General features: G+C 37.2%; 1 protein-coding gene across 1 annotated transcript; it reads right to left on the bottom strand.

Moving 5' to 3' along the window:
- Nucleotides 1–1701: 1701 nt before the first annotated feature.
- Nucleotides 1702–25520, bottom strand: FAM240B (family with sequence similarity 240 member B). The gene is made up of 3 exons (XM_082695019.1): nucleotides 25119–25520; nucleotides 13319–13464; nucleotides 1702–2363 (listed from the first exon to the last, which is right to left on the bottom strand). Exons 2-3 carry the CDS (start codon nucleotides 13459–13461, stop codon nucleotides 2270–2272), a joined length of 237 nt encoding a protein of 78 aa, XP_082551145.1. The 5' UTR covers nucleotides 13462–13464; nucleotides 25119–25520; the 3' UTR covers nucleotides 1702–2269.
- Between the last annotated feature and the right edge of the window lie 738 nt (nucleotides 25521–26258).

Below are 26258 nucleotides of genomic sequence, written 5' to 3' on the forward strand. Positions count from 1 at the left end.
TCCTGGCAGTGATACGGGGAGAAGGGTAAACTCTAATTAACTGCTTGTTCAAATGGAAATTTGCCAGCCTTTCTGGAAAGCATTCTAGTATCATTTAAAAAGTAGGAACTACAATACTGTTTGTTCTCACTTCCAATTCCTGGGAATCTATTTTCTAGCACAGAACTAATAGAATAAATAAATTAGTAAATAAATACTCTTTGAATAAGAGTATTTGCTGCTACATTGTTTGAAGAACAAAATCTGAAAATTATGTGACTGTCCATCTCTAAAAGAATTGTTGGCTTTATTATGGAACAACTACATCAGGGTATAATATGATCACATTAAAAAATGGGAATTGGAGGGGCGCCTGGGTGGCTCAGTGGGTTAAAGCCTCTGCCTTCGGCTCAGGTCATGATCCCAGGGTCCCGGGATCGAGCCCCGCATCGGGCTGTCCGCTCCGCGGATAGCCTGCTTCCTCCTCTCTTTCTACCTGCCTCTCTGCTACTTGTGATCTCTGTCTGTCAAATAAATAAATAAAATCTTAAAAAAAAAAAAATGGGAATTGGAGATAAACTGACCTAGCATTTATATGAGGAAGGTTGAGTCAGCAAAGCAAGATGTAGAGAAGTGTCATATGATCTTACTTTGTAAAATATTACCACACAAACATAGTCACACAAAGCCTTTTAGATGTAGTGTGTGTGTGAGTATGCATGTGTATTTGTGAATGCCTGTGTCAATGTGTAAGTGTGGGTGTGAATGTGTGTGTCTGTACATACCTATGTGAACATGGGGAAAATACAGGAGGACTTATACCGGTTATTAACATGGGTTATGGGGTACAGGGGTTGCCAACAGTAGGGAATGGAAAAAAAGGGGGAAACAAGTTAAGACAGTGAAAACAAGGAAAAACAGTTAATAAAAAATTAATAAAAGCACACCAACCTGTATGATATAATGATTTATGCACTTATATGAAATTATATAATGTGTGACCCTTACTCATTTTTTTATAGGTCTCAGCTTAAATATCAATTTCCCAGGGAACTTTCCCTGACCACTTTGTATTGTTAGGTAACATGATATATATTCCCATCCTTCTTTGTCCTTACTAAAATTTTTTTTACTATTAGCCTCTTTCTCCAAACTTTGCTCAGATTTTCCTAGCTTTCGATTACTGTTTAAATGTTGTATCCAAATTGGATAAGAACCTGTAGCAGGGGTCTGGATCTCATAACTGTGGGGATATGGAATCACATCTCCAACCCTCTGGCCACCCCATGGTTCTCTTAGCTCTGAGAAGTCCTGTCAGTTTTCCAAGGGAAGAAGTTTATGTTGTTACCACAGGGTGTTAATGAGAGATGGATGTCTTTCCCAGCACTGTGGCAGGTTATCTCCCCTGGGTCCCTCTGGCCATCAGCATTCCTTCGTGCTCAGGGCCTCTGTACCTGTCCCCCAGAGAGGATTCTGTGGGCAGAAGAACTCTAGTTACTGTGATTGATAGAACCTGCCCAGCTCTGTGGTCATGCTCTGGAACTGAGAAGAGACTACAGTGTCTGAGAATGTGTCTCCAGAATGTGTCTGGGGACAGCTGGAGCTGACACTTGTTCTAACACCAGAGACTAACCAAAGCAGGCGTGAAAGAGTTAACACAGGGCACACTCCAGTGAGGGCACAACAGAGTTTATTAAACATTATCTTGTTTTATGTTTCTAATTAAATATGTTTATGAGAAAAAAATTCATATGAAGGGAAGAGAAAGATACTTAGTTCAATTCATTTTCAAACTGTATAGTTAATAAATTATTCTTTTTATAATAATAGCCTTATTTTTTTTTTTAAGTAGTTGCATTTCTGTATTCACAAAAAGCAGGACAGGAAGAAAAGATTGACTCTGTTTTTCCAGAAGATCCAGAGAAGCCAGATTCCCATCCAGGTCATTGCCCTTGGTAAGCTTAGATAAAACATTCAGATTTGAAAATGAAAAGAAAACATGGAAATAAATTACACTACCTGGGGAGTGTTAATTCTAAGAGCTTTTTATATTAAATAACCTGAGCTTCCCTGTCACATTGCCTGTCACTCTGTCCTGTGCAGAGAGGATTGAGTTGGATAATGACTCCCATTAGCACTGGGGGAGGTTTCACATGTAAATCCCTTACAAATGGGAAAGCAAAGAGAGTATCCTGGTTAGTAAATCAACATAGCTTGGGTGTTAGATTTTTCTCCTAGAAGAGTGCCCTTGGTGGTTTGTTATATTTGCAGTGGATGAAGCAGGCAGCTCTCAGCCCACTGTGCTTGCTTGCTTTTTCTTCTCATCAGGAGTGTCCAGCATCTGCAGCCTTTTCTCCAGTCTCTGTTTCCATTCTTCTCTGAGCCTGAGGGAAGAAAAATACAAGTGGTTAGTGCTTTTGTTTCCATATCTGCTGGTCCAATTGAGGTGGTTTTTTGTTTTGTTTTGTTTTTTTTTTGTTTTTGTTTTTCCTTCTAACAAATATTTTTAAGAGAAACAAATGGATTTTACAAATTAATGAAGACAAAAATAGATAAATGAAAAAAGTCTATGAATATATAGTTGTATGAAAATTTTTCCTTCCTAAACTGATGTGTGGATTCAGTGTAACATTAGACAAAATCCCAGAAAGAACTTTTTGGTAGATAAGCTGACTCTAAATTTTATATGGCAAGGCAAAAGGACTAGATTAGGAACAACTTTGAAGAAGAAAGTTGGAAGACTCACATTATTTTATTCTGTGACTTAAGAGGTTTTCATAATCAAGACAGTATGGCACTGGTGAAGGAACAGACAAATAGGTCAATGGAACAGAATAGAGTCCAGAAATAAATATACCCAAATACAGCCAATTGATTATTTACAAGAAACAAAGGCAATAGAGGAAAGATTTTTTTTTTTTTTTTTTTTTAAACAAATGGTGTGGGGCGCCTGGGTGCCTGTCAGTTAAGTGTCTGCCTTCGGCTCAGGTCATGATCCCAGGGTCCTGGGATTGAGCCCCACACTGGGGTCCCTGCCCAGCAGGAAGCCTCCTTCTCCCTCTCTCACTCCCCCTGGTTGTGTTTCCTCTCTCGCTGTGTCTTTCTCTGTCAAATAAATAAATAAAATCTTTAAAAAACAAACAAACAAACATGAAATGGTGCTGAAGCATCATACATTCATATTTTTTAAAATGGACTTTAGGAGTGTCTGGGTGGCTCCATCAGTTAAGCTTCTGTCTTTGGCTTGGGTTATAATCTCAGGGTCCTGGGATCGAACCCCACATCAGGCTCCCTGCTTCTTTTTTTCCTTCTGCCCCTCTTCTCCCCTCTCCCCGCTTGTGCTCTCTGCTCTCTCTCTCAAGTAAATGGAAGAAATCTTTAAAAAAAAAAAAGGACTTTAATCCATACTCCACATCTTACACAAAATTAACTCAAAATGGATCATAGACCTAAATATAAAATGTAAGACTAAGACTTCTAAAAAAAAAACCCCACAAAATAACATCTCCATTATTTCCCTTGGGTTAGGGGAAAAATTCTTAGCTACAACACAAAAAGCATAATTCATAGAAAAAAGAAAACTTGGATTTTTATAAAAATTAAAAATTTGTTCTGTGAGGCACTATAAAAGGGAATAAAAGGCAAGCCATAAGTGAAGAACATATTTGCAAATCACAAATCCATTAAGAGACTTGTTTCTAGAATATATAAAGTTCAAACTAAATGTTAAGAAAATAAACAATGTAATGGGCAAAAAATTTGAACAAACATTTTGCCAAAGAAGTTGTATGGATGGTAAATAAGCACATAAAATTAATAAATAAAATAAAATTAATTAATTAATAATATAAATATTTTAATATTTATAAATAATAAATAATATAAATATTTTATTTTAATAAATAAAATAAAATTAATTAATAAAATTAATACTTAGCATAACTAGGAAAATGAAAATTAAACTACAATGAGGTAACACTGGCCTCATAGAATGACCCAAACAAAAAAGGAAAACAACAAAAAGAGTCCCTTCTTAATCCTCTCCTCCCAAAAAAAAAACCAACAAAATTTTAAAAACCTTCACAACAAAACTCAAATCAAGTGTTGGTCAGGATGTTGAGTAACTGAAATTCTTTTACATTGTGGTAGAAATACAAAATGGTATAGTCAGTTGGGAAAATAGTTTGGCATTTACCATATGACCCAGCAATCTTAATCCTGGGTATAGACTCAAGAGAAACAGAGACTTATGTTCCACAGAAATCTGTATGCAAATGTTTACAGCAATTTTATTCGTAATCATCAAAAACCAGAAATGACCCTAATGTCCTTCCAGTGGGGAGTGGATCACCAAACTGCGATACATCCACACAACAGAATAATACTCAGCAACGATGAGGAATAGGCAACTGATATGCACAACAATAATTAATCCCAAATACATTTTGCTGAGTGAGAAAAGCCAGACTCAAGAGACTACATATTATATACTTCATTTATGGAATTCTGGAAAAAGCAAAACTATAGGGGTAAAGAACAGATCATTGGTTGCCAGGGATTAGAAAGTAATGGAGGAATTGACCACAAAGGAGCAGCATGTGGGGATTTTTCAGAGTGATGGGACTATACTGTATCTTGATTGTGGTAATTACATGACTCTAAGCATCTGTCAAAAACTCACAGAACTGTATGTACACATGAAAAGAAATGCATGGTGCTTTCAAATCAATTGAGAAAAAGAAAATCTATAGTAAAATGGGCAGAGGATATTAAATGGCTGCACCAGAAGAAGAAATCCAGCTGTTTCTTATACATATAAAAAGATTTCATCTAAACTTGTAATTAATTAAATTCAGTTTAATTCTGGAACACTGAAAAGAAATTTAAAAAATTCAGTTTAAAACAGTGAGATGCCATTTTTCACCTGTCAGATTAACAATGATTAAGAGTTTGACAACACACAGTGTGAGCAACTATAGAAATTGGCACTCCCATACTCAGGGTGTGAGTTTAAATTAATACAACATCTTTGCAAAACAAGAAGTCAGGAAGTCAAAATTTAAAAAAACAACAAAGAACTCATCTTTTGACTTTAGATTTTCATTTTTATGAACTTATTCCATAATTCTTATCCGTGTATGCAAAAATGTATGTGCAAGTATTCTTTTTAGAACATTTAGAACAGCCAGAAAATGAAAAACAACCGGTGTTCTTTGATGTGATTGATTGAATCAATTGTTAACATCATTATAACGGAAAGCATTAAAGAAGAACTGGTTGCACTTATGTAGAAAAGCTTCCAGGTAAGTTAAAAAAAAAAAAAAGTGCAAATTAGTGAAGATAGTATAGTCTCATTTTGCATAAAAATATAGCACACATATTTATTTGCTTATTCAAATTGAAGCTTTGGAGAAAGGTATACAAAGAACTTGACAGCTTTCCCTGGACAGTAGGTCTAGGAGCCTAAGTAAGAAGGATACTCACTTCTAATTATATGACTTTTTGTGATACTTGAATTAAAAAAGTGTATACATATGTATGTATGTGTGTGTATATATATATGCACTTGTGTTCATTACATAGATATAAAAATAACCAAAATGAAAAGATTGGGTAAATATTATTAGTTTACTAGAGCAGCCATAACAAAATAACATAGTCTGGGGGTCTTAAACAACAGAAATTTATTTTCTCATAGCTCTGGAGGCTGGAAGTCCTTGATCAAGGTGTCAGTAGATTTGGTTTTCTCTCAATGCCTCTCTCCTTTGCTTGCAGATAGCCTTTTTGCTTCATTCTCATGTGGCCTTTCCTCTGGGTGTGTACCCATTCCTGGTGTCCCTTCGTGCATCCTAATCTCCTCTTCTTATAAGGACATTAATCAGATTGGATCATGCAGACGCTAAAGTTCTCCTTTTAAGCAGGTCACCTCTCTTAAAGGCCCTATAAACAAATACAGTCACATTCTGAGATACCGGGGGTTAGGACTTCAGCATGAATTTGAGGGGATACAATTCAGTTCATAACATTGCTAAAGCAAAGTAATGCATGCTTATTGCAGGGAAATCAGAATATATGAAGAAGAATTTAAAAATTTGGATTTAACCTTAATTTTTCACCCTTTAAATAGTCCTAAAATGAGTATAATAATGCTTAATACTCTCTTAATATACCTGTCTATTTTCCTTGGAGAATTCCTAGAGAAAAGTAAGTTAGAGGGTATAAGTATTTTGAAGGCTTTAGGCACCTACTACTAATGGATTTCTGGAAGATTCTCACTTAAAACTCTGCTCAATTATAGACCCAGGAAAGAATTTAAAGACTATGGAGTATCTGGCTGTTGTTAGTTAGAATTGTTGCTTAAGCACATTAACAGCCAAGAATTGAAAGTTGAAAATAATGTTAAGACATGGTTATATCCTCATTCTACCTCAAATTAAATTAAAGTGATGGACATAAAAATAACAGTTTACTTGTTTAAAGGGGAGATAAAACATGGAATGGCTGTTCTCTTGTAGCCAGGCAGTTGCCCCACAGCTTTTTGCACACTTTACTTGGGAAGTGATGATTTATTGAGCTTATATGACCTTCTGTTGATATCCACCTTTTAGTAATTTTCACAAGTTGTTATTTCTTCATTATGCTTATTAAGTATGTACCTTCTATTTCAACTTGCAACCAATCTTTAGGTTCACAAGCTCCCCTTATTAAGGATTTCTGAAAGGTTCTTTAAATAAATTTGCCTCCAAAGTTACATGACTTTTGTCTCTGAGATCTTTTAAAGTTCACTAATGACTGACTATTTGTTTTTAAATACATTGCTATCTGTGTATTTCATGGAACTGGATGAAATTCTTACTGTGATATGAACTCATTCACTAATTAAAGGGACTTTACTTTTTCTGGATGTAGTGGGCATGAAAATGTGTCACTGAGAGATGCTGCTGTGGGGAGCATAGCTGACCCCATCTGCAGCTACTTCCCATCTACATCTGCTCCAAGCATTTGCACCAAGGTCAAACTTTTCTTGGGCTACTCTCAGCCAGTGACTGAGCACAGCAGAGGTACCAATGCAGGCCTCTTTCTGCAAGATACAGAGCTTCTTTGAACAGTTGCCTTTGGCTCAGGGACTTCCCATTAGTCTGGCCAAAACTTTATTAGGTTTGCCCTGATGCCTACCCAGCTCCACTTCCTTCCCTTTCTCTGACTCTCCTTAATTTCTCTGACTCTTCTTAGGGGTGTGCTATTAGTTTGTGAGGATAATTCTTAATTTTTTAGGGATTTTGGAAGCTCATTATTATATATAAACATTACTAAAAGTAAACTGTAAAGTTACAATTAAATTATATTAATTTTAATCTATTAAATTTATTAATACTATTAATTTAATATTATATTACTTTTATTAAAAACAGTAATAACTGTGTGAAATTCACTTTCTAGTTATTTTACTGCGTTTTACAATAATCTGTTATCTTCAGGTTATTTAGGCCTATTATCTTTAAATGGTGAAATTATCATATGATGGAGTGCCATTGCCTTCTCAACTCATCTTCACTGATGTCACATCGATAGCTTGAAATAAACCATTTACAACATGGATGTTGGCAAAGACTATAAATCTGGCCAGTTGCCCGTGTTTGTAAATAAATAAAGTTTCATTGAAATATAGTTCTGACCCTTTGTTTACATATTGTCTAAGGCTGCTTTCACATGACAGTGACAGAACTGAGTAGATGCAACAGAGACCACATGCTCCCCCTCAAAATTTATGAACTTGTCCTTATAAAAAATATTTATTGACCCCTCATCTAGACTTTTAAAGTGATGAAGACAATTTTAATATTGCAGATTAAATTTAGAACTGTGCTGTGTGTATAGCTATTACATTATAAATATCAAACAAATAAATCATTACATACATATAAGTTGTGTAAATATTCTTCCAGTACTAGAAAACTATCCTTGATGATCTAACTTATTTGTTAAATTAATAGTAATGAAAAACTCATCCAATTTTGTCAAATTGTGGTTGAACTGCAACTATAGATTGGCTGTAGATGAAAGAGGTTGGCATAAACCGATAAAAGCATACTATGAAAATCAGTTAGGTATATGGAATTTATAATAAAGAACATTGCATATTTTCTTAATATTTGTAAATGTGTGCTACACATGCTTTATACCTGTGAAATTTATGATAAACTTACGTAGGTATATACACATGTACATTTTTTTTTCCACAGAGAGCCAGTTTTTAAACATTTGTTAGTACACCACAACTTCCTCCCTACTTTTCTCTCACAGGTGTTTCCCCCAATAAATATCATACCCATCAAATCTTGCCCTCTGCTTCTCACCAAATTAATGTATTTGGAATGATAAATTTATTCTAGAAACAGAGCTTAGGAATTTGGGGTTCATAATACATTTATGCACTTTTTATGACAGCTATAACACTATTTATTGCCAGATGGCAAAGGATTCAGATAGAGCTTCAGATAGAGCTACCTACCCAAGTTCTCTTTAAATCTTGTTTTCTGAATATTTAGACTGTTTGCTGCCCCTTTCTGATCAACATTATTTATCACTGTGTTGCTGCCATTTATCTTGGGTTCTCAGTAAAGTGGTGAATATAAGTGCATATACAGACCTTTTATTTTGTAGTAAGAAAGGTCAATATGAGAAAGGTAAAGCTCAAAAATTGGTACAGATTGAGATACAGTAGAGGAGCAATACAACTGGCATTTGAAACTTGAAGATAACTTTTTCTCTTAATCCTACAAATATTGACCTCACTTTTCAAATGGAGACCAAACAAAATTTACTATTTATTATTCTAGATTCATCTGATTTGTGGAGGAGTTGTAGTTAATATATAGGATCACAGATTCTCCCTGGTAAGTTTGGGGTTTGACTAGAAAGCATGATTTTTTTCTGAGATTCTTAAACTAGAATTGTAACATCCTTACTGGAAAGCAGTGAAGAGAAGCTGGGACAAAATCAGATTTTTTCTATCATGTATGAGGCACTAAATATGTGTATCAGTTTGGATGCTCCAAGAAGCAGACTTGGAGGAATCACCCATGAAAAATAAAGGTGAAGAATGAACTGAAGTAGTCAGGCAGTCTTCAGACTTCCATGCTGGCCTGATCCCTGTGGAAAGAGAGGGAGGAAAAAAAAATTGTGGGGATGAAGAGCTCCAACCCACAGCACAGTGCTAAAAAAGCTGGGGCTAGGTTGAGGGGGAGGCCCTGGGCAAGGTGCCTAGCAAAGGAGCTGTGTCATGCAGGAACTGCCCAGAACTAGTTTCCTCTGCCATGCTCAGTCAGGGTTAAGTTTGGCCTTAACTCAAGCTCAGTGATGGATCCAGAAGGGTGGCAGCTAGAGCTCTCTGCCAGCCCTGTGTCTCATTGCAAGCTACCTTGAAGGAGCTCTGAATAGAGTACTTCTGGGGTTACTACAATATGTAGAGTAGTAAATAATTCCAGTCATCAAAGAGTTTATAGTTTATTGAGTTCTTGATCTCCCATTTCGAATCTTGGTACTTCATTACAATCTCTGTACTTTTGTTTGAATATGAAAGGTCAGACAATGATTTTGCCACTTCTATTCCAGTAGAATAACAGATATACCTTTATACTAGTTTTTCCTTAGTAAGGAGAGATGGGCTTGATCCTGGTTTCCTTGTGACCTGCAGCTCACTGGCCTGATTGTGGGGCAGAGCTCCAATAACCAACACAGGATGACAGCCTTGGCATAATGATTTGAACAAGTCAGTTTACTAATCACATTCCCCACCTCAGTTTGAATGAAAAAACTGAATTTTTTTCTCAGTGGTGCTCTTTCTATACTAAATCTTATTTTATAACAGATTTAGGATAATGATTTCATCCAGCTAGGAGATTATGAGTTGGATATTTTGTTACCTGCGGCTGAAAGCATCCTGAATGACACAACTGATAAGCAGAAATCAAGCAGAGGGAGAGGAGTGGTCCTGAAGTGACCACTCAAGTCCTCCAGATTTAATATCTACCTGATGCTGTGAATTCTCTTATATTCTGAAGAGGTATTTTGAAACCATATTTATACTAAAACACTATTTTTTTAAAATATAAGGCCTGCACAATTTCTCAGTTATAGCTGCAGGCTGATCATTTACACTTAGGTGTCCATGTCATTTATCATCTAAACTGAAATAATTTTAAAATAAAAGGGCAAATCATAGTCTGTAATTATAATAAATGATAGGTGTTTACCTGGACTGTTCCCCAAACAAGGAGGTTTAGTCATCACACCTATACTGCATCAAATTGTCTCCATCAGTTATTTGCAAACAGTTTTCAACTTATCTATTGACCAATCCTATTCCTCTTGCATTGCTTCTTTCTGGCCACACTCAGAGGAAGTAAGGGGTTTATGTTTCTGGGGTCATTCATCTTGCTTCATGATCTCACCTCCAAGGCCTCTGCCAGCTACATCAGTTACCAGGGTAAATAGATGCTCTGCAGCTCTGTCTGAATTCTTCTGTGCAGTAGTATGCTAACAAGCATGTCTGTTTCCTCTCTACCCAGCTTTGGCACAAGTCTTGCTTGTTAGACCGGCAGAGAATATAAGGAAATATTGATTTTGTTCTACCAGAAAAGGGACTGGTGGAGAATTTTAGGGTTTTTGTCTTCTAGTGTTCACTTAGAACATTTCTGTATTGCATAGTGGCTTGAATTTGCCTTTTATAAGTGGAGAATAGAATAAAAAAGAGTGTGAGTATTATGTATGTATGTTGGGAGTGTGTACTTATGTATAGTGGAGTATGGGGAAGTATAGGTCACAGGGCTAGGATAGGGACGTTGGGGTTTATGGCATTCATTGGTCTGCAAGTATATGTTGAAAGGTACACTATTATTCTGTTTCAAACTGTTTGCTCAGATCAGCAGGATTTAAACCAATATTCCAACATTCTAGTATTGGTGTGAAAAATAAATCTGGGATGACAAAACCACTAGTTTTCATTCACTGTTAACCAAAATAAGAAAGCTTTTGAGTTTTTTAATCCATAGTTGATAAGGGAAATAGCTTTGGTAAGTGAGACTCCAGAACAGATTGGAGAACCCCAGGAAGTTGCCTCTATTCCCCTGTCCCTTAAGATTTTCAATGCAGAGGCTCTGTTCACATATTTAAACATTTATTTGTGGGACACAATGATGAAATGTTTCATGATGAGCACATTTTGAAGATTTATTCTGTTTGTTATAGAAGGGAGAGAAAACTGCCCCAACTTGGAAGGGGTCATTTCTGGGCCACATGGGAATCTGGAGAATTATTTGCTTAACTTATTTTAAAATTTAAAAAATTATTTAATTATTTGTAAATGCATTTGTTCCATGGACCATTTGCAATTGGTTGTCTTTTTCATAACTTTATTTTGCCTAATTACAAAATGGCAGAACACCTTTGTAGAAACTTTGGAAAAACTGGGGGGGGGGGCTTATACACTAAAATCTGTCATTCCACCAATCAAAATTAATTGTTCTTATTATCTTAGTGTATTTTATTTTAATCTTTTTCTTGCATATATAGATAGATTGTGTATATATTCTGATAAAAATAAAATATTACAAATTATGCTTCTAATTCCATATCTTGAGAGTTCTGGAAGGGAAAATATACAAAGAGTTCATGCTGGGATTTGGCTCTCACTGGCTTGTGGTCCAAGACTTGGAGGATGGAAGAAGGCAGGAACCACACAACTGACTTTCCTCACTCCCCTGGAGTCACCAGGACTGGATGCTCTAATATGCGACTCTTCTGCATGTAGAAAAGCCTGATTTAGCTTGCTGGATAAACAGGAATGTAGCTAGAATGGTGGCAGAGCTCTTCTTTGGCTATGGAGAGAAGTTATTTCTCCTCCAGAGCTAATAAAGATTTTTAGAAGTTAAGTTGATTCAACACATGTGAATTACATGTTTTCAGCTCAGCATGATCAGAAACATGAAGGCTTAGTGCCTTGTGACTAGCAGAATACTCAGCTGCCACTACATTGTGAGTAGGCATCTTAGCAAAACAGACAGCCTCACTGGGCTGTTTCCCATTTTAGGGAGAGAGAACCCAGGTAGTTTCTCAAACAGTGAGTTGTTCTGTCTGTTCCAAAGCTTTGCACATGGGAAGGCAGGTGCTGGTTCTTTTATTCAGAGTAATGTTGACACATGTGACCTCATGTAAGTATATGTTTCCCTTCAGCAGATTCCTTGGCAAGAATATCAAGTTTACTTGCCAAAGAGAAGAAGACCACATTTTCCTCTCCCCAGAATATTAATATATATCATCCCAAATGTAATATCTTTTATACTTATATATGTTGACCTAACCTTGAAATTTAGTGTACCTCATGTGCTGGGGATTGCAACAGAGGAGAGGTGAGGAAAACAAATTTTCAGTTTATCAAGATATAAATAACAGAATCTCATTTTTATTGATCTATAAAAAGGCTTATCCTTATCTATAAGTCACTGGTTCTCAATAAGGAGTGACTTTGCCCTCTAGGCAATATTTGGTAACATCAGCAGATATTTTTGTTGTCATAACGAGTAGGGGAGTCCTACTGGACTGTAATGTTTTGAGGGATGTTGCTAAACATCTTACAAAGCACAGGACTCCCCCCCCCCCAAGAATTATCTGGCTCTAAATATCAAAGTGCTAGGTTGAAAAACCCTGGTATAGGTGGTGGAAAGACGGAATAAGTATATTAACTAATCATGTCTTGAATTTTCCATACTTTATGATGTTTTGACATCTTAAGAAACTTGCTGGCCATGGAAAGGACTAGCCTTTTCTTAGAGCTACCAAAGGCTTGCTGTGAACATGTCAACCAATCCTGCGTCTGGGCCCCAATGACCTCTAACTCTCACATATGAAGCCATATTTCCCCTTTCCTAAATTATCCCAGGGCTAGGTACCAGACAACTAGAAACCACATTGGTAGCCCAAAGCCCTCTGAGATGATTCAAATTAGCGAACTGTTTACTCTGACTTGCCTTTTGTTCAGAAACTCCAGTAAAAGTTCTGGCTTAGATTTCCACCATGCTTCTGTCTTTTGACACCTGGGCAAGATCTGGTGCTTCCTCTGTGGCCCTGTCTCTGAGACCCGTGAATATAATAAACTTCTTCTGGGTACTGTTTTCCTTTCTTTTCATGACCTCACTGACTTTACCATATCATATTGAATAATTGCATTCTTATAATTGCATTCACATCTGGTATATTTCTACAGAAAATTCAATCAAACAAATTTAATAATAATGCATTGCATTATTATTAAAAAATAATAGAGAAATAATCCACATACTTTCTCAGGGCGCTCCTTCCCTGACGATCTTCCTCCAGTTCCCTGTAACAAGTCTGTTTGCTAATTTCTTTTTCCCAGAAGCTTTTGAGCTCATGACAAGTTTCACAGCAGAAGACTTCTCGACGAATATATTGATTGTTCATCCCCTGAAAAACAAAAGATTTGACTCATGTTCATTTTATATTTGTATGATAGTTATGATTTTAACTTAAAGAAATGATTCTTAACAGTTACTTCACAGTTGTGTGTATGTATACCAAATGAAATATACGTCAGAAGCTCTAAACACAGTATATGACAAATAGGTAATCAACAGATGTTATACCCTTTCCATCTTTCCTCACAGATAACAATAACCTTTACCGTTTATTGAGCACATAATATGTGATAGGCCTTCTATACACACTTGCATTTGATCCTTCTTGCAACTCTGGGAACTGGGTGACTCTACACTCATTGTTCAGATGAGGAAACTGAGAGAATTTGCCTATCTCTTTATACTTGCACATGGAATTGTGAGAATTTGAACCTAGATCTGTCCATTTTCAAAGTGGATGCTCTTGGCTCTGAGATTCTTATCACAAGAAATGTTTACCATATCTGGAAATGGCCACGTCTAGAGCAAGCTTGTGTGGCATGTGTATGTGTCCCATGAAAGTGCATGTTTAATTCTCAAAAATGTTCACTTCTTATGTGAACATGACTCATTTTCCAGATCCTAGTAGCTGTGGCAGGCAGGCAGATGCAAAAGGCTGCAGAAAAAGTCCTCTGACTGCTGGTGAAAACCTCCTCAGAGAAGAGCTTTGGCCCCAACTGGAAATTGGGAAGGACCCGGACCTTACTGTTTTGTTATTGTTTTTGGAATCTTGAAATATATAATAGGTTCTTAGTAATTCTTTATTAAATTAAACGGCCTTTGTCAACCTCTTTTTCCAAAAGGAGCTGGCCTGGAATTGCCAACAGCCTTTCTGAAGTATCTCAGATGCTGAGGGAAGGTCTGCAGTGTGACTTTTTGCAGTTTTTGAGTAGGGGACATGCTCAAGCCTATTGGCCTACTGTAGTCTCCGGAGGTTGTTGTGCCCCAGAGAGACTCTCCAGGTTTTCTCTAAGCCTTACTTGAGTTCTGAAGCTCCAGCCTGTAGATAGCACATGCTCCATCTTTTAAGGGCATATTTCCCATTTATTTTCTCCCCCATGCTAATGGATTCAGTGTATGGAATTCTAATAAATTCTTAGTCGCTTGATATTTAAAAAGTTATTAAAAATATATACCAGCAGGGGCACCTGGGTGGCTCAGTAGTTAAGCAACTGCCTTCGGCTCAGTTCATGATCCCACGGTCCTGGGATTGAGCCCCACATCGGGCTGCCTGTTTGTCAGGAAGCCTGCTTCCCCTGCTTGTATTCCCTCTCTCACTGTTTTTCTCTTTGCCTTTCAAATAAGTAAATAAAATCTTTTAAAAATTTATATATATATATATATATATATATATATATATATATACACACACACATACATATATACCAACATTCATAGAACTACAGTATAGGTGTGTGTTCCTCTATAGCAATTGTGTTTCTTACAGATTAAGTTCAAGCTGCAGAGTTCTCTTAAGTTTTCTCATTTTCCTCATGTGACTCTACCTGTATAAATACTAGATAAGAAAATAGTGCCTGCTTAGAACAGGCAAACTTGCAAACTTGCAACTTAAGTAGACCAAAAGTAATGCATGACTTATTCACACATTCCTTTATTACAAAATGCTCCTGAACATTTTAAGTTCATATTAGATATTCAGAATTCACAGAAAGGACAGTTTGGTTAAAAAGGTACTCACTAGAAGTTTTTATTTTTTCATTTTTTTTAAAGATTTTATTTATTTATTTGACAGAGAGAGATCACAAGTAGGCAGAGAGAGAGGAGGAAGCAGGTTCCCTGCCGCCGAGCAGAGAGCTCGATGTAGGACTCAATCCCAGGACCCTGAGATCATGACCTGAGTTGAAGGCAAAGGCTTAACCCACTGAGCCACCGAGGCGCCCCATACCTTTTCCTTTTTTAAAAAATATTTTATTTATTTATTTGACAGAGAGAATCACAGCGAAAGAGGGAAAACAAGCAGGGAAGAGGGGGAAGGAGAAGTAGGCTTCTGGCCAAACAAGAGCCCTATGCAGGACTCATTCCAGGACCCCGAGATCATGACATCGTGAGCCAAAGGCAGACACTTAACCACTAAGCCACCCAGGTGCCCCTGGAACTTTTTTCTTTTCTTGAAATTAAGAATTAACATTTTTCTAAATAATTTTTCATTAAAAAAAAATGAAGAAGCCTATGCAGGCACAAAGTTTACTCACATCATCATGTCATTTCATATTCACCCCTTTGGAGTGAAGATATGGAAGGAAGATTTATTCTAGCAGACACAATGTTGCATAATTATGACCTAGGTTAAGAGAAACAGATGAAAGCAGGTTGGTGTCCATACACTAAAGGAATAAATTAAATCAGGGTGACCCTAAAGGAAATCGGGCAGCAGGCTCTGAAAGAATCTGATATGTGCTGGTTCTGCTTCTTGTTCCCATTGGGTTAGGAAGCACTTTTGAGGCTGTGAATTTTGGAAGGACTTCAGGAAGAGTCATGAATTTAGGTATTCTCAGTGACCAGGCTGGCCTCATATAGGAGTGAAGTTACTGGTCTAGAGTGATAGAGAGTGGTGGGCACTGACGTTTTCTGAGGAGATACCTCATTCAAGAAGGAGTTGAAAACTGTGCCAGCCAAAAGAAGGATGAAGTCTGAGGGGTCCATCATTGCCCTTTTTAAGGGATGCATTCTCTATCTGTAGCTTTGACCCACTGGGTTTTTTTGTTTTTGTTTTTGTTTTGTTTGTTTGTTTGGTTTTGGTTTTCTTCTTCAGCTTTTCTCAAAACCTCTTCCCTGTGCTCTCCCTGCAGGGCATCCTGAACTATTTCACTTTCTCTCTGTCTGCTTCCTTTTACCGAGTTTCTATGTATAGCCCTTTTCCTGAGCATGGGATACCGCTCTTGTTGGTTAGTCCTTCTGTTGCTATTATCTCTGAAGCAACTAAATTGGAACTTTTCACCAAGTCTCACCTCACCCACTCGGGGATGTGTGGAGAGAGCTGTCCCACCTGCCAAACACAACTGCAATCCCACCTCACTCACCAGATCTGGAGGCTATGCTCTGACAAACAGGATGGCCAGGGAATGAGAAGGAGAACAGAGGACTGTTGTCATTTTTGTGACTTTGCATAATAAGCCCTTTGTTACTCTGACCTCTCAGTTTTACTATCCATGTAGTGGAGCTGAAATGCGGTAATATAGATGAAAGTTCCAAATACACTGCCATTCATTCCCTAAATGTTCATCTACTAACCCAGTACATGCTTGCCCTTGGGGAAACTCACAATCTGTTGTCCTGCTCCTGGTGAGAGATTAGAAGTGTTAACTGAATTTGAACCACCACCTAAATAAGTTATTGTCTTTAGTTTATGCATGATATGAAATACTTTGGTCCTTATTGACTCAGCACGTATTTAAGGTTTATTTATTTCTGTTGCTGGGCTGTCAGAATTAGACAGCCTTAGATCTCAGGGATAAGATGCTTTCCTTCTTGTCCAAGGTCCAGTGTTGGACTGCATACAAAGAAGCCTTTAGCAAAAGCTCTTGGTGATGAGTTTCACTCTTACATCATTTAAGATGTTATATTTGGGGATCTTTGTGGTCAGATCCTATAATAACATTCAGTGAGTGATGCACAATGTATTTAAGAATGTCAAAATAAGGCAGGGAACAGAAAATAAACAGTCCAGTTTTCCCTGGGGGTATTGATGGGAAACCCAAGCAGACAGTCACTCTTGGCACCTGCAGCTGGTCTAGACAGAGAAAACCACCAACTATATGCTCTATGGATTTGGTACTGCCCTGATAGATGCTCTAATGAGAATGAAAAGGCATTACTTTCCCAAGTTAACCTGAGTGGGACCAAAAGGAAGGGAAAGCTGCTGTGATCTCTTCTGGGACAGGAGTGTTTAATAGTCAGTGGTGCTATATAGTCACAAAATAGAAATATCAAGGAATGTGCAGAGCTGAAATATCCTGAGTCACATTTAAAGAATTTGAGATGAAGTTCCTATTTTTTTTTAATGAGGAAATTTTCAAACTCAAATGCCTTCATTCTGTTCTTGTGCAAGTGAAATTTTTATAAACCCAAGTTTAGATCTTTACATTCATCCTTTCTACATTTCAGTTTGCTGCTTTCTTCTCATGGTATATGCAGATTGGAGAGGAATAGACTTCTCAAGTGCTTGTGTGTGTTTCTGATTTATTTTTGGTTCCCTCTAATCCTGAGATTCTCTAAGAATATAGAACAATTTATTTTTCTTGATACCCAGATAGCTGTGTTGTCTTTTACCCCCAATGCCTCAAAACTCAGGAGCAGCAAATTTAAATAACTCTTGTGGCCAGAAGTTCACATAAATGAATTGTTCTGGTTATTTTCGTAATCAACACTTAGGAATAGTATCTACTTCCCCTCCTTTAAAAATATATATCAGATTCACTGTTCTTATCTTTTTTAAGCTTAATTTTCATTAAAAAACATGAATACAAAGAGTTATTTCTCTTCTTTAAGCTAGACAATAAGGTTTTGGGAGTGGATACTCAGCCCTGGTGGGACAACAAAGAGTAGAAGTGAGTTCAGGATGGAACAGACCACCCCCCACCATGGGCCAGTAAAACTTGCTGCCACACATTTACCTACTGGCTGGTGGGCTGCTAGTTTATGATTTGTGGCTTAGTTTTATACCTTTTATTGAGTACTTACTGAATACTCTTTACTCTTCAAAGTGATTTACATCTTGCATTTAATTCTTACAACCTTGTTCCTACCCACATTTGACAGAGGAGGTACAAAGAGGCCAACCATTGCCCAAGGTCATTGCTGCCCAGGGTCACTTCTTCAAAAGTGATGGAGCTGGAATTGAAACCTTGCCCAGATTTAAAACCTGTGTATGTCACTGATCCTTCTCCTTTCCAGTATCTTTGTCAGGTGCCCACTATTATCAGTTTTATGTGTGGCATGATAAGGACTAAAACAAAAGTCCTTGTTCCACTGATATTTCCAGCACCTAGTAAATTGTAACATTCTCACTATTCTGCCAAATGCTGGTTCTATCACCTGGAGATTCTGCCTCTACAGCTGCTGGGGGACACAGACATCATCCCATTTCTTTTCAAGTAGTCTTTTCCACCTTTAGTGAAAATATCTTTAGGAATGATGTTTCTAGGTTCAGTTGCTAAGATGACAGCAGGATTATGGGCCTGAGATGCTTTGATGGGTTTGTCCTCCCATCCCACCTTCAGGCCCCACTGGACAAAGAGTAGAGTGAATTTACTTCTCTTCTCCTCCTTCACATATGGAATTTGGAGCATTATGTGAAAGTGGCTCTCTTCAGCATAGCACCTTTTCAGAAAAAAAACACTATTTTATTTTATTTTTTACTTATTTTTTATATTTTTATAAATATTTTATATTTTTTACTTTTATTTGCCTTCTGAATCCAGTTGGGTTATTTGAGTTTAAGTCTTGAGTTTCTCCAATTAATGTCCTTCAAAGCTACCTCAGATTTTGCCCGCAGTATGATATTCTGGTCTTAAGAAAAGGCACAGGTGAAATAAAAGGCCACTTGGGAAAGTATGAATGAGTTCTTGAGTAGTTAGAACTTTTAACTAAAAGTTGATGTATATGAAAAATGTTTGCATTGAATGTGTCTGTAATAACTCAGCCGTGTTATTTTCTATGGGGTTTATTTGAATTAATTGGGATGATACTAAGTCATCATAGAGGGACATCAACAATTATTATTCAAATAACTAATAATTATATGAGTAAAGAAGGGGCTTTGAGTTCATGTGACCTTGGGAAACATAGCCTTTCTAAAGATTAAGTTTCTCATATAAAAAAAATTGTTCTAAGAATTAAATGAGATTACCACCCAAGACACTTAACATAATAGCTGGTTCAAGGAAAAACACTCATCCCTCATCTGTTTACTCATCAGCTGCTCACATCATTTATTAGTAACAATGAGCAAGTTGCAGTTGCTAATGAGATCTTGAAAATTATCTCATTTAATGATACCAATAGCTATTATCTTGGATTGGATCCTGGAACAGGAAAAAAAAAAATGTTAGTGGAAAAAGTGCGTTCAAATAGTCTGCAGTTAATTTTATTGTATGAATATTAATTTCAGAGTTTTGTTAAGTGTATCTGGCATGTAAGATGTTATTCGAGTAAACTGGGTGGCAGGTTTGCAACTCTGTCTAAACCCAAAATGACTTTAATAAAAAGTTAGATAATAGTCTTTATACAAAAGCATACCTCTCAAGCTATGGACAGTTAAGAGCTATGGGCTATTCTCTGGGTGAGGAATGTTTTCAAATGCACACGAAGATATCCTGCCCTGGAGCCTTGAAACAGAGAACCCTGAGCTAGGAGTTAGGAGACCTCTACATCTCTCCCCAAAAACAGAACTAAGTCTCAGTTCTCCATCTGTAAAATGAAATTAAATGTACTTTCATGAGGTTAATCAGTTTTCAGCTGAAAAAGCTTCTGTGATAAATATTTAGCATTTGACATAATAAATACTTAATAAAATCCTGGGCTGTCTAATCTATATACATAATGTTGATTACCTACAAATCACAGATTCAGACGCCTGTGTGTTCTAGGTGTGTTTATTTTATTATTATTATTATTGGCCTAGATGTGTTTAGAAGGCTTTGTGGTAAATTCTAGAACATATGGTCCATTTGGTCCATTTGAAGAAGACACACCAGTCAGCTCCAACTGAATATTGCCAGTGGAACACTGTTCCAGTGTTATCAGATATTCATTTTCCAAGAGAAGTTGGAAATCTTGATTTTTAAAAATGTGTATAATCTCCTTATTTTAAAATGTTAATAGTTAATTTAAGATGTTTTAAAATATTGTATGAAATATCAGAACATGTCCGTTGGTAGAGTTGGTCTTTTGGTCACCAGTTTTTGAACCTTATAGGTACCAGTAGGGAAAGCCTGAGTTCCTCATGAGTCATGTAGCTATGCCTTAGATTCCAGGACAAAAATACACCAGGCACATGTAGAGTTAAATAAAACATCACAAAGCAAAATCAAACAGAATTTAGCCTCCTCCACCTCTCAGGTTACTGCTAACCACTACAGGTTTATATTGGTCACCTTCTAGTGGTTCCGTTTGCTCTCCACCTAACTGTGGCTGGGAAGGAACTGAGAGGTCATTAAGACCATCCTGCCACGCACAGAGAAGCCCCTGGGTCTGCATCTTCCCAACTCCTTTGAAGCACGAAGAGCTTCCACACCTGGCTGAGGTAGGAGTAGGTGCCAGGTCTCCACGTGCTTGTCCCATTAGCTGGACTCTGAACTACTCTGAAGCCAGGATGCTGCTTGATTTGGGGTGCTCTTCACACAATGCATTTTGGACTTGCTTGTCCATTAGTCAAAACACCTATGATTCTCTTGTGCTGACACCATTTATCTGGTCAATTAAAAATCTCCAAAGAGGGGCACCTGGGTGATTCAGTCGGTTAAGTGTCTGCTTTTGGCTCAGATCTTGATTCCCCATCTGGGAATTGATCACCCTGACGGGCTCCTTGCTAAGTGGGGAGTCCACTTCTTCCTCTGCCCCTCCCCCTCCTTGTGCATGCACACTGTCTCTCAAATAAATAATAAATAAATGTCTTGGGGCGCCTGGGTGGCTCAGTGGGTTAAAGCCTCTGCCTTCAGCTCAGGTCATGGTCCCAGGGTCCTGGGATCGAGCCCTGCATCGGGCCCTCTGCTCAGCAGGGAACCTGCCTCCTCTTCCTCTCTCTCTCTGCCTGCCTCTCTGCCTACTTGTGATCTGTCAAATAAATAAATAAAAATCTTAAATAAATAAATAAATGTCTTTATTTTTAAAAATCTCCAAAGAATTTTGAGCTACAAATGATAACTTCTTTAGCAAATCTTACATTCTATTCCTATTAAAAACTTTGAAAGGTAAGTTGATTAAAACAAAATTTGGCTAAAATACTGATTCTCTCCTCCCCACCTTTGCCAAATTTCCAGCCCAGTGCCTGGCACTACTAATCATTGTTAGTTTTTTTCTGAACAAAAAATAGGCTGTGTATCTTTTTAAAAAAGTAGGCTTTAACCAGATTCCAACTTCCCTAAATCATTGTTTCCAAAATGTTTTTTCCCTTTTAGCAAATGGGATATCTGGAACAAATCCTCTTTTATCATCTCTATTGCCCTGTTGAGTGAAAATAAGTCATGATGGTGTTCTTCCTAATTTCTGTCTTACAGAACGTGCTTTCTAAATAAGCTGGATCATTGTGATCAATAAAGCATAATTCCTTGGAAACTCAAGAGGTGTGAGAGGCAACTGTATTGAAATACACAAATTCAGCAGTAATTTTGGACTGGGAGGAAGGAACACTGAGTAGGGCTGACAAGAATATCAAGCAACTGGCATCTTGGTGTTATTGAAGAAAACAAGACATTTGAGAGGAGAAATATGGAGACTTAGAGAAGCATTCACTTTCTTTTTTCCCTTGAATATTATAGGATAGTGTTTTTCCTTTGTATCTTTTTGTTGTGATGGTCCATATATTTGGATAATCATTCATGCCATAATGTATTCAATATTTCTCAACATAAAATCTCCCAAATAATTTGGCCAATGGATTACAAAGTTTTACATTATTAGCAAAGATGGCCTTCTAAAACTGCATTTTTAAAAAAGGTATGTATATAGCACAACACTTTAAAAAGTACTGAAAGATACAAAACTACAAGGATGTCTCCTCCTTCCCCACTGCTGGTAGGCTTATTTCCTGAAGATATCTGCTATTAATGATGTTATTTCCATTTTCATGAAAGTATATGTACACATACATATGTGTATATAACATTTTCCTTTTTACAAGTAGGACAATACTACATATGTTGTTCTGCCTTTTGCTTTTTTCACATAAGAAGGTATTTCTTTACCAGCCCACATTGTTTTTTATGCTCCCCATTTTTAAGGGATATGTTATTATTTATTTAATCATTCTTATATTGATGGATATCTAAATTAAATCCTGTCTGAGTGTATTAACAAAAAATTGCACCGAATTATAAATTTTCTCATATGTACAAGTATATCTGGAACTTAAACTCCTAAAGTATAATTGCATTAAATATTGAGTGTGTAATATTTCCCTCTGGTTACATGAGTGTTGGTGGACTTAGAGACCCTCTGCTAAAAAAGTACTTTCGGTTTCCACTAGGGCAAAAAAGGCCAATGTATTCAGCTGTTAGTGAAAAGGCACAAGCCCAGCTTCTGGTCTTGTACTCAGAGGAACATACCCCAAGATCGACCATGGAAAGTATTTGGCACTTATTTGCAATGATGTGGATGGAACTAGAGGGTGTTATGTCCAGCAAAATAAGTCAGTCAGAGAAAGACAATTATCATATGATCTCACTGAAATTTAAGAAACCAAACAGAGGATCATAGGGTAAGAGAAGAAAAAAATAAACAAGATAAACCAGAGAGGGAGACAAACCATGAGAGACTCTTAATCATAGGAAACGAACCTAGGATTTCTGGAGGGAAGAAGGGTGGAGGGAAGGGGTAACGGTGATGGACATTAAGGAGGGCATGTGATGTAATGAGCACTGGGTATTATGTAAGACTGAAGAATCACAGGCCTGTACCTCTGAAATCAATACTACATTGTATGTTAATTAATTGAATTTAAATGAAAATGTGTTAAAAAGAAAGTAGTTGGCATTTAAATTTGTTGAATTAATGAATAAGCAAATGATGGTATGCTGATTTACAGTCAGTTTGTCCTTTAATTAAATAATGCTTCACGTGTAAAAAGAACTCATCATTTAAACAAACATGAACTTTAACCAGTTTTATGGCATGCTTTTGCTAATAGGAAAGATATGTAGTCTGAAATAAGTAAAAAGAAATGTTCAGGGATCTAACTGGATATTCTGAAAGGGCCAGTTATAACTTCTATTTCTCCTATTTTCTTTGGATGATATTTGGCTTATAGCTATTTCAAGCATATTATCACTAAGATATAGTTATTTCACATATATATATTCAAATGTTTTTATTTTATGAATGTCATTTCCTGTTTAAAATGTTTCTTTTTTAGATTTTGTCAAAGGTTGGCACTGTCCTACAGTCTCATTGTGGCAGCCATTTTTTAAAAAAAGATTTTACTTACTTATTTGATAGAAAGAGAAATCACAAGCAGGCAGAGAGGCAGACAGAGGAGGAGGGGAGGAAGCAGGCTCCCTGTTGAACTCAGAGCAGGATTTGGGGCTAGATCCTAGGACCCAGAGATCATGACCTGAGCCAAAGGCAGAACACTAAGCCACCCAGGTGCCCAGTGGCAGCCTTTTTTATATGGAGTGGAGGAAATTACAGAAATTCCTGAGCCCTTTAAGGTCATTTGATCCTAATTAATAGCAGATCCAGACAGTATCTTTTCAGGGACATTGCAACCTTACTTGTGATGAGAGACAGTTTTAAATAAATTCTACTTCATTCTCCTCATCTGTGAATTGAGGTTCACTGTTTCCTTCCAGCTCTAATAGTCAGGGAAATCTATCAGCATCAAGTTCAAGGGAATAATCTGTGTTTTCAACATTACAGGGGCTTTGTATTTCAGTTTCTTCACCCCAAATGAGAATATCTGGCTGCCTTGCACATAAAGAAAGGACAAATATCAATAATTAGGCCTTTAGCAAAAGGGGGCTGTCCTCTGATAAATGAATAGCTCTCTTTTTCTGCATCCCCCATAACAAAAGCTTTTTTTGTTTTTTTAAGATTTCATTTATTTATTTGACAGACAGAGATCACAAGTAGGCAGAAAGACAGGCAGAGAGAGAAGGGGAAGCAGGCTCCCCGCTAAGCAGAGAGCCCGATGCAGGGCTCAATCCCAGGACCCCGGGATCATGACCTGAGCCGAAGGCAGAGGCCTGAACCCACTGAGCTACCCAGGCACCCCAACTTTTTTTTTAACTAAAGTTTATATGTATTGAGAGGATTAGTTTATTTGCAGTAACTCATATCCAACTTGAAAAGTCATAATTCTGATGGCAATTCTTAAATTTACTTTAGAGATTAATTTACACTCAAAGAGTAACTCCCTCTTAAATAAATATTAGTTTAATCAAGTAACATTTATTAATCTTTGACTATGTGTGAGGCTCTGTTATGTCTGTATAACAAGTGACTACATAATGGCCAATCATAGAAATTAAAAAAAAAAAATTCTACGGTTTAATTTCTTAAGTCCTAGGTTACTTAGTCACGTAAAAACCCCAAATTAAAGATTAACCCTCCTGATAGTTTTCCAAGAAGACTCCATAGTTTGGGGAGCTATAGTGAATGTTTCCTTGGGACTAAGTTATCCATCAATCAATATGGGATATATTTTGTATTTTACTTAATCTTTAGAGAAATTTGCTCAGTGAGATCGACACTAATTTCTGTTGGGTTTTTTTTTTTCCATACCCTTTAACTTGAAATCTATGCATTGTTCACACACAGAAATCAGAGATGGAAAGCATCTATCTAAATCTATTCTCAAACAGATGCAAACTGGGGAGAAAATGAGCCCAAGTGGCCAACACAAGACATAGTATAAGGAGTATATCACAATTCCCAGTTCCAAATGTGAGCTGTTCCCACATCAAACAACACAAGCTCAACACACTGTACCTTAAAGATGAATTTGCAGGTGAGCTGATAGCCTGCTGTGGTACAGAGGAGGTCAAGTTTCACAGCTCTGCTCCTGACTCCTCAGCTCTGATTTGTGAAGGCCACAGGCACTGTCCTACAATCTCATTGTTGCAGCCCTTTATAAATGGAGTGGAGAATTACAGAAATCCCTGAGCCTTTCAAGGTCATTTGAGCCTTATTAGTAGCAGAATCAGACAATATCTTTTCAGGGACATTGCAGTCTTCACTTGTGGTGAAAGACAGCTTTAAATAAATTCCATCTCTTGCTACCCGACCAGCTCCAAGGCAGGCGAGCTTCTGTTTTGGTTGGTCCCACAAGTGCTATGACTTGGCCTGAACCAAGAGTGATGATTTAGAACATGTACAGGATTATGCATGTGCCTGTTCTTCTGAGGCTTGTGAAAAGCCATCCTCTGACCCTCGGTGTGCAAAGGGGACTGGAATAGTGGGAAAAGTCACCCTTGGGTGTAACATTACAGGAAGACTTAGAGAGGCATCTTGTACTTTGGAGCCATTAATCCTTGAATGGAATCTGGTGATGACATATCACGGTCTGCTTAGTTCTCTAACCAGTTGGAGCAGGAATTGACCCCTGGTGAGCGTTTTCCAGTAAAATGCATCCAAGTGAGATCGACTTCTCATTTTAGAGTGGCTCTTATCCCATTATGGAGGAGCACATTTTGTCCTTAGGAAAAACATTCAGAATACTCACTCATCTGATGACAAAAATAGCTCTGGTTTTCATCAGCTCCTTCTACCAGACTATGAATTGCATACTTATTACTTGGTTCAGTGGGTTAGAAATTTATAATTTACATGACATGTGACAACCTTGACTAATATTGATATTCAAATTTTATCTTGCTGAGGTGGCAATATTTAATGCTGAGTCTATGAAAGTGCCATAATAAGCCAGTTCCCTTTCAGTTGGATGCCTACTTTAACAACAAAACCAAATTTTACAGATGATATTTTTTTCATTAAGAGAGGAGTTAATTCTGAAAACATTTTATGTAAGAAAGACAAACTTACATTTTATGTAAGAAAGACAAACTCAATACAAAATATTTCAAAGGAGTACATTGAAACCACAAGTGTGAAGTTTATACACACGTGCAT

The sequence above is a fragment of the Mustela nivalis genome (assembly GCF_964662115.1).
Source record: "Mustela nivalis genome assembly, chromosome: 13".
NCBI classification, from domain to species: domain Eukaryota; kingdom Metazoa; phylum Chordata; class Mammalia; order Carnivora; family Mustelidae; genus Mustela; species Mustela nivalis.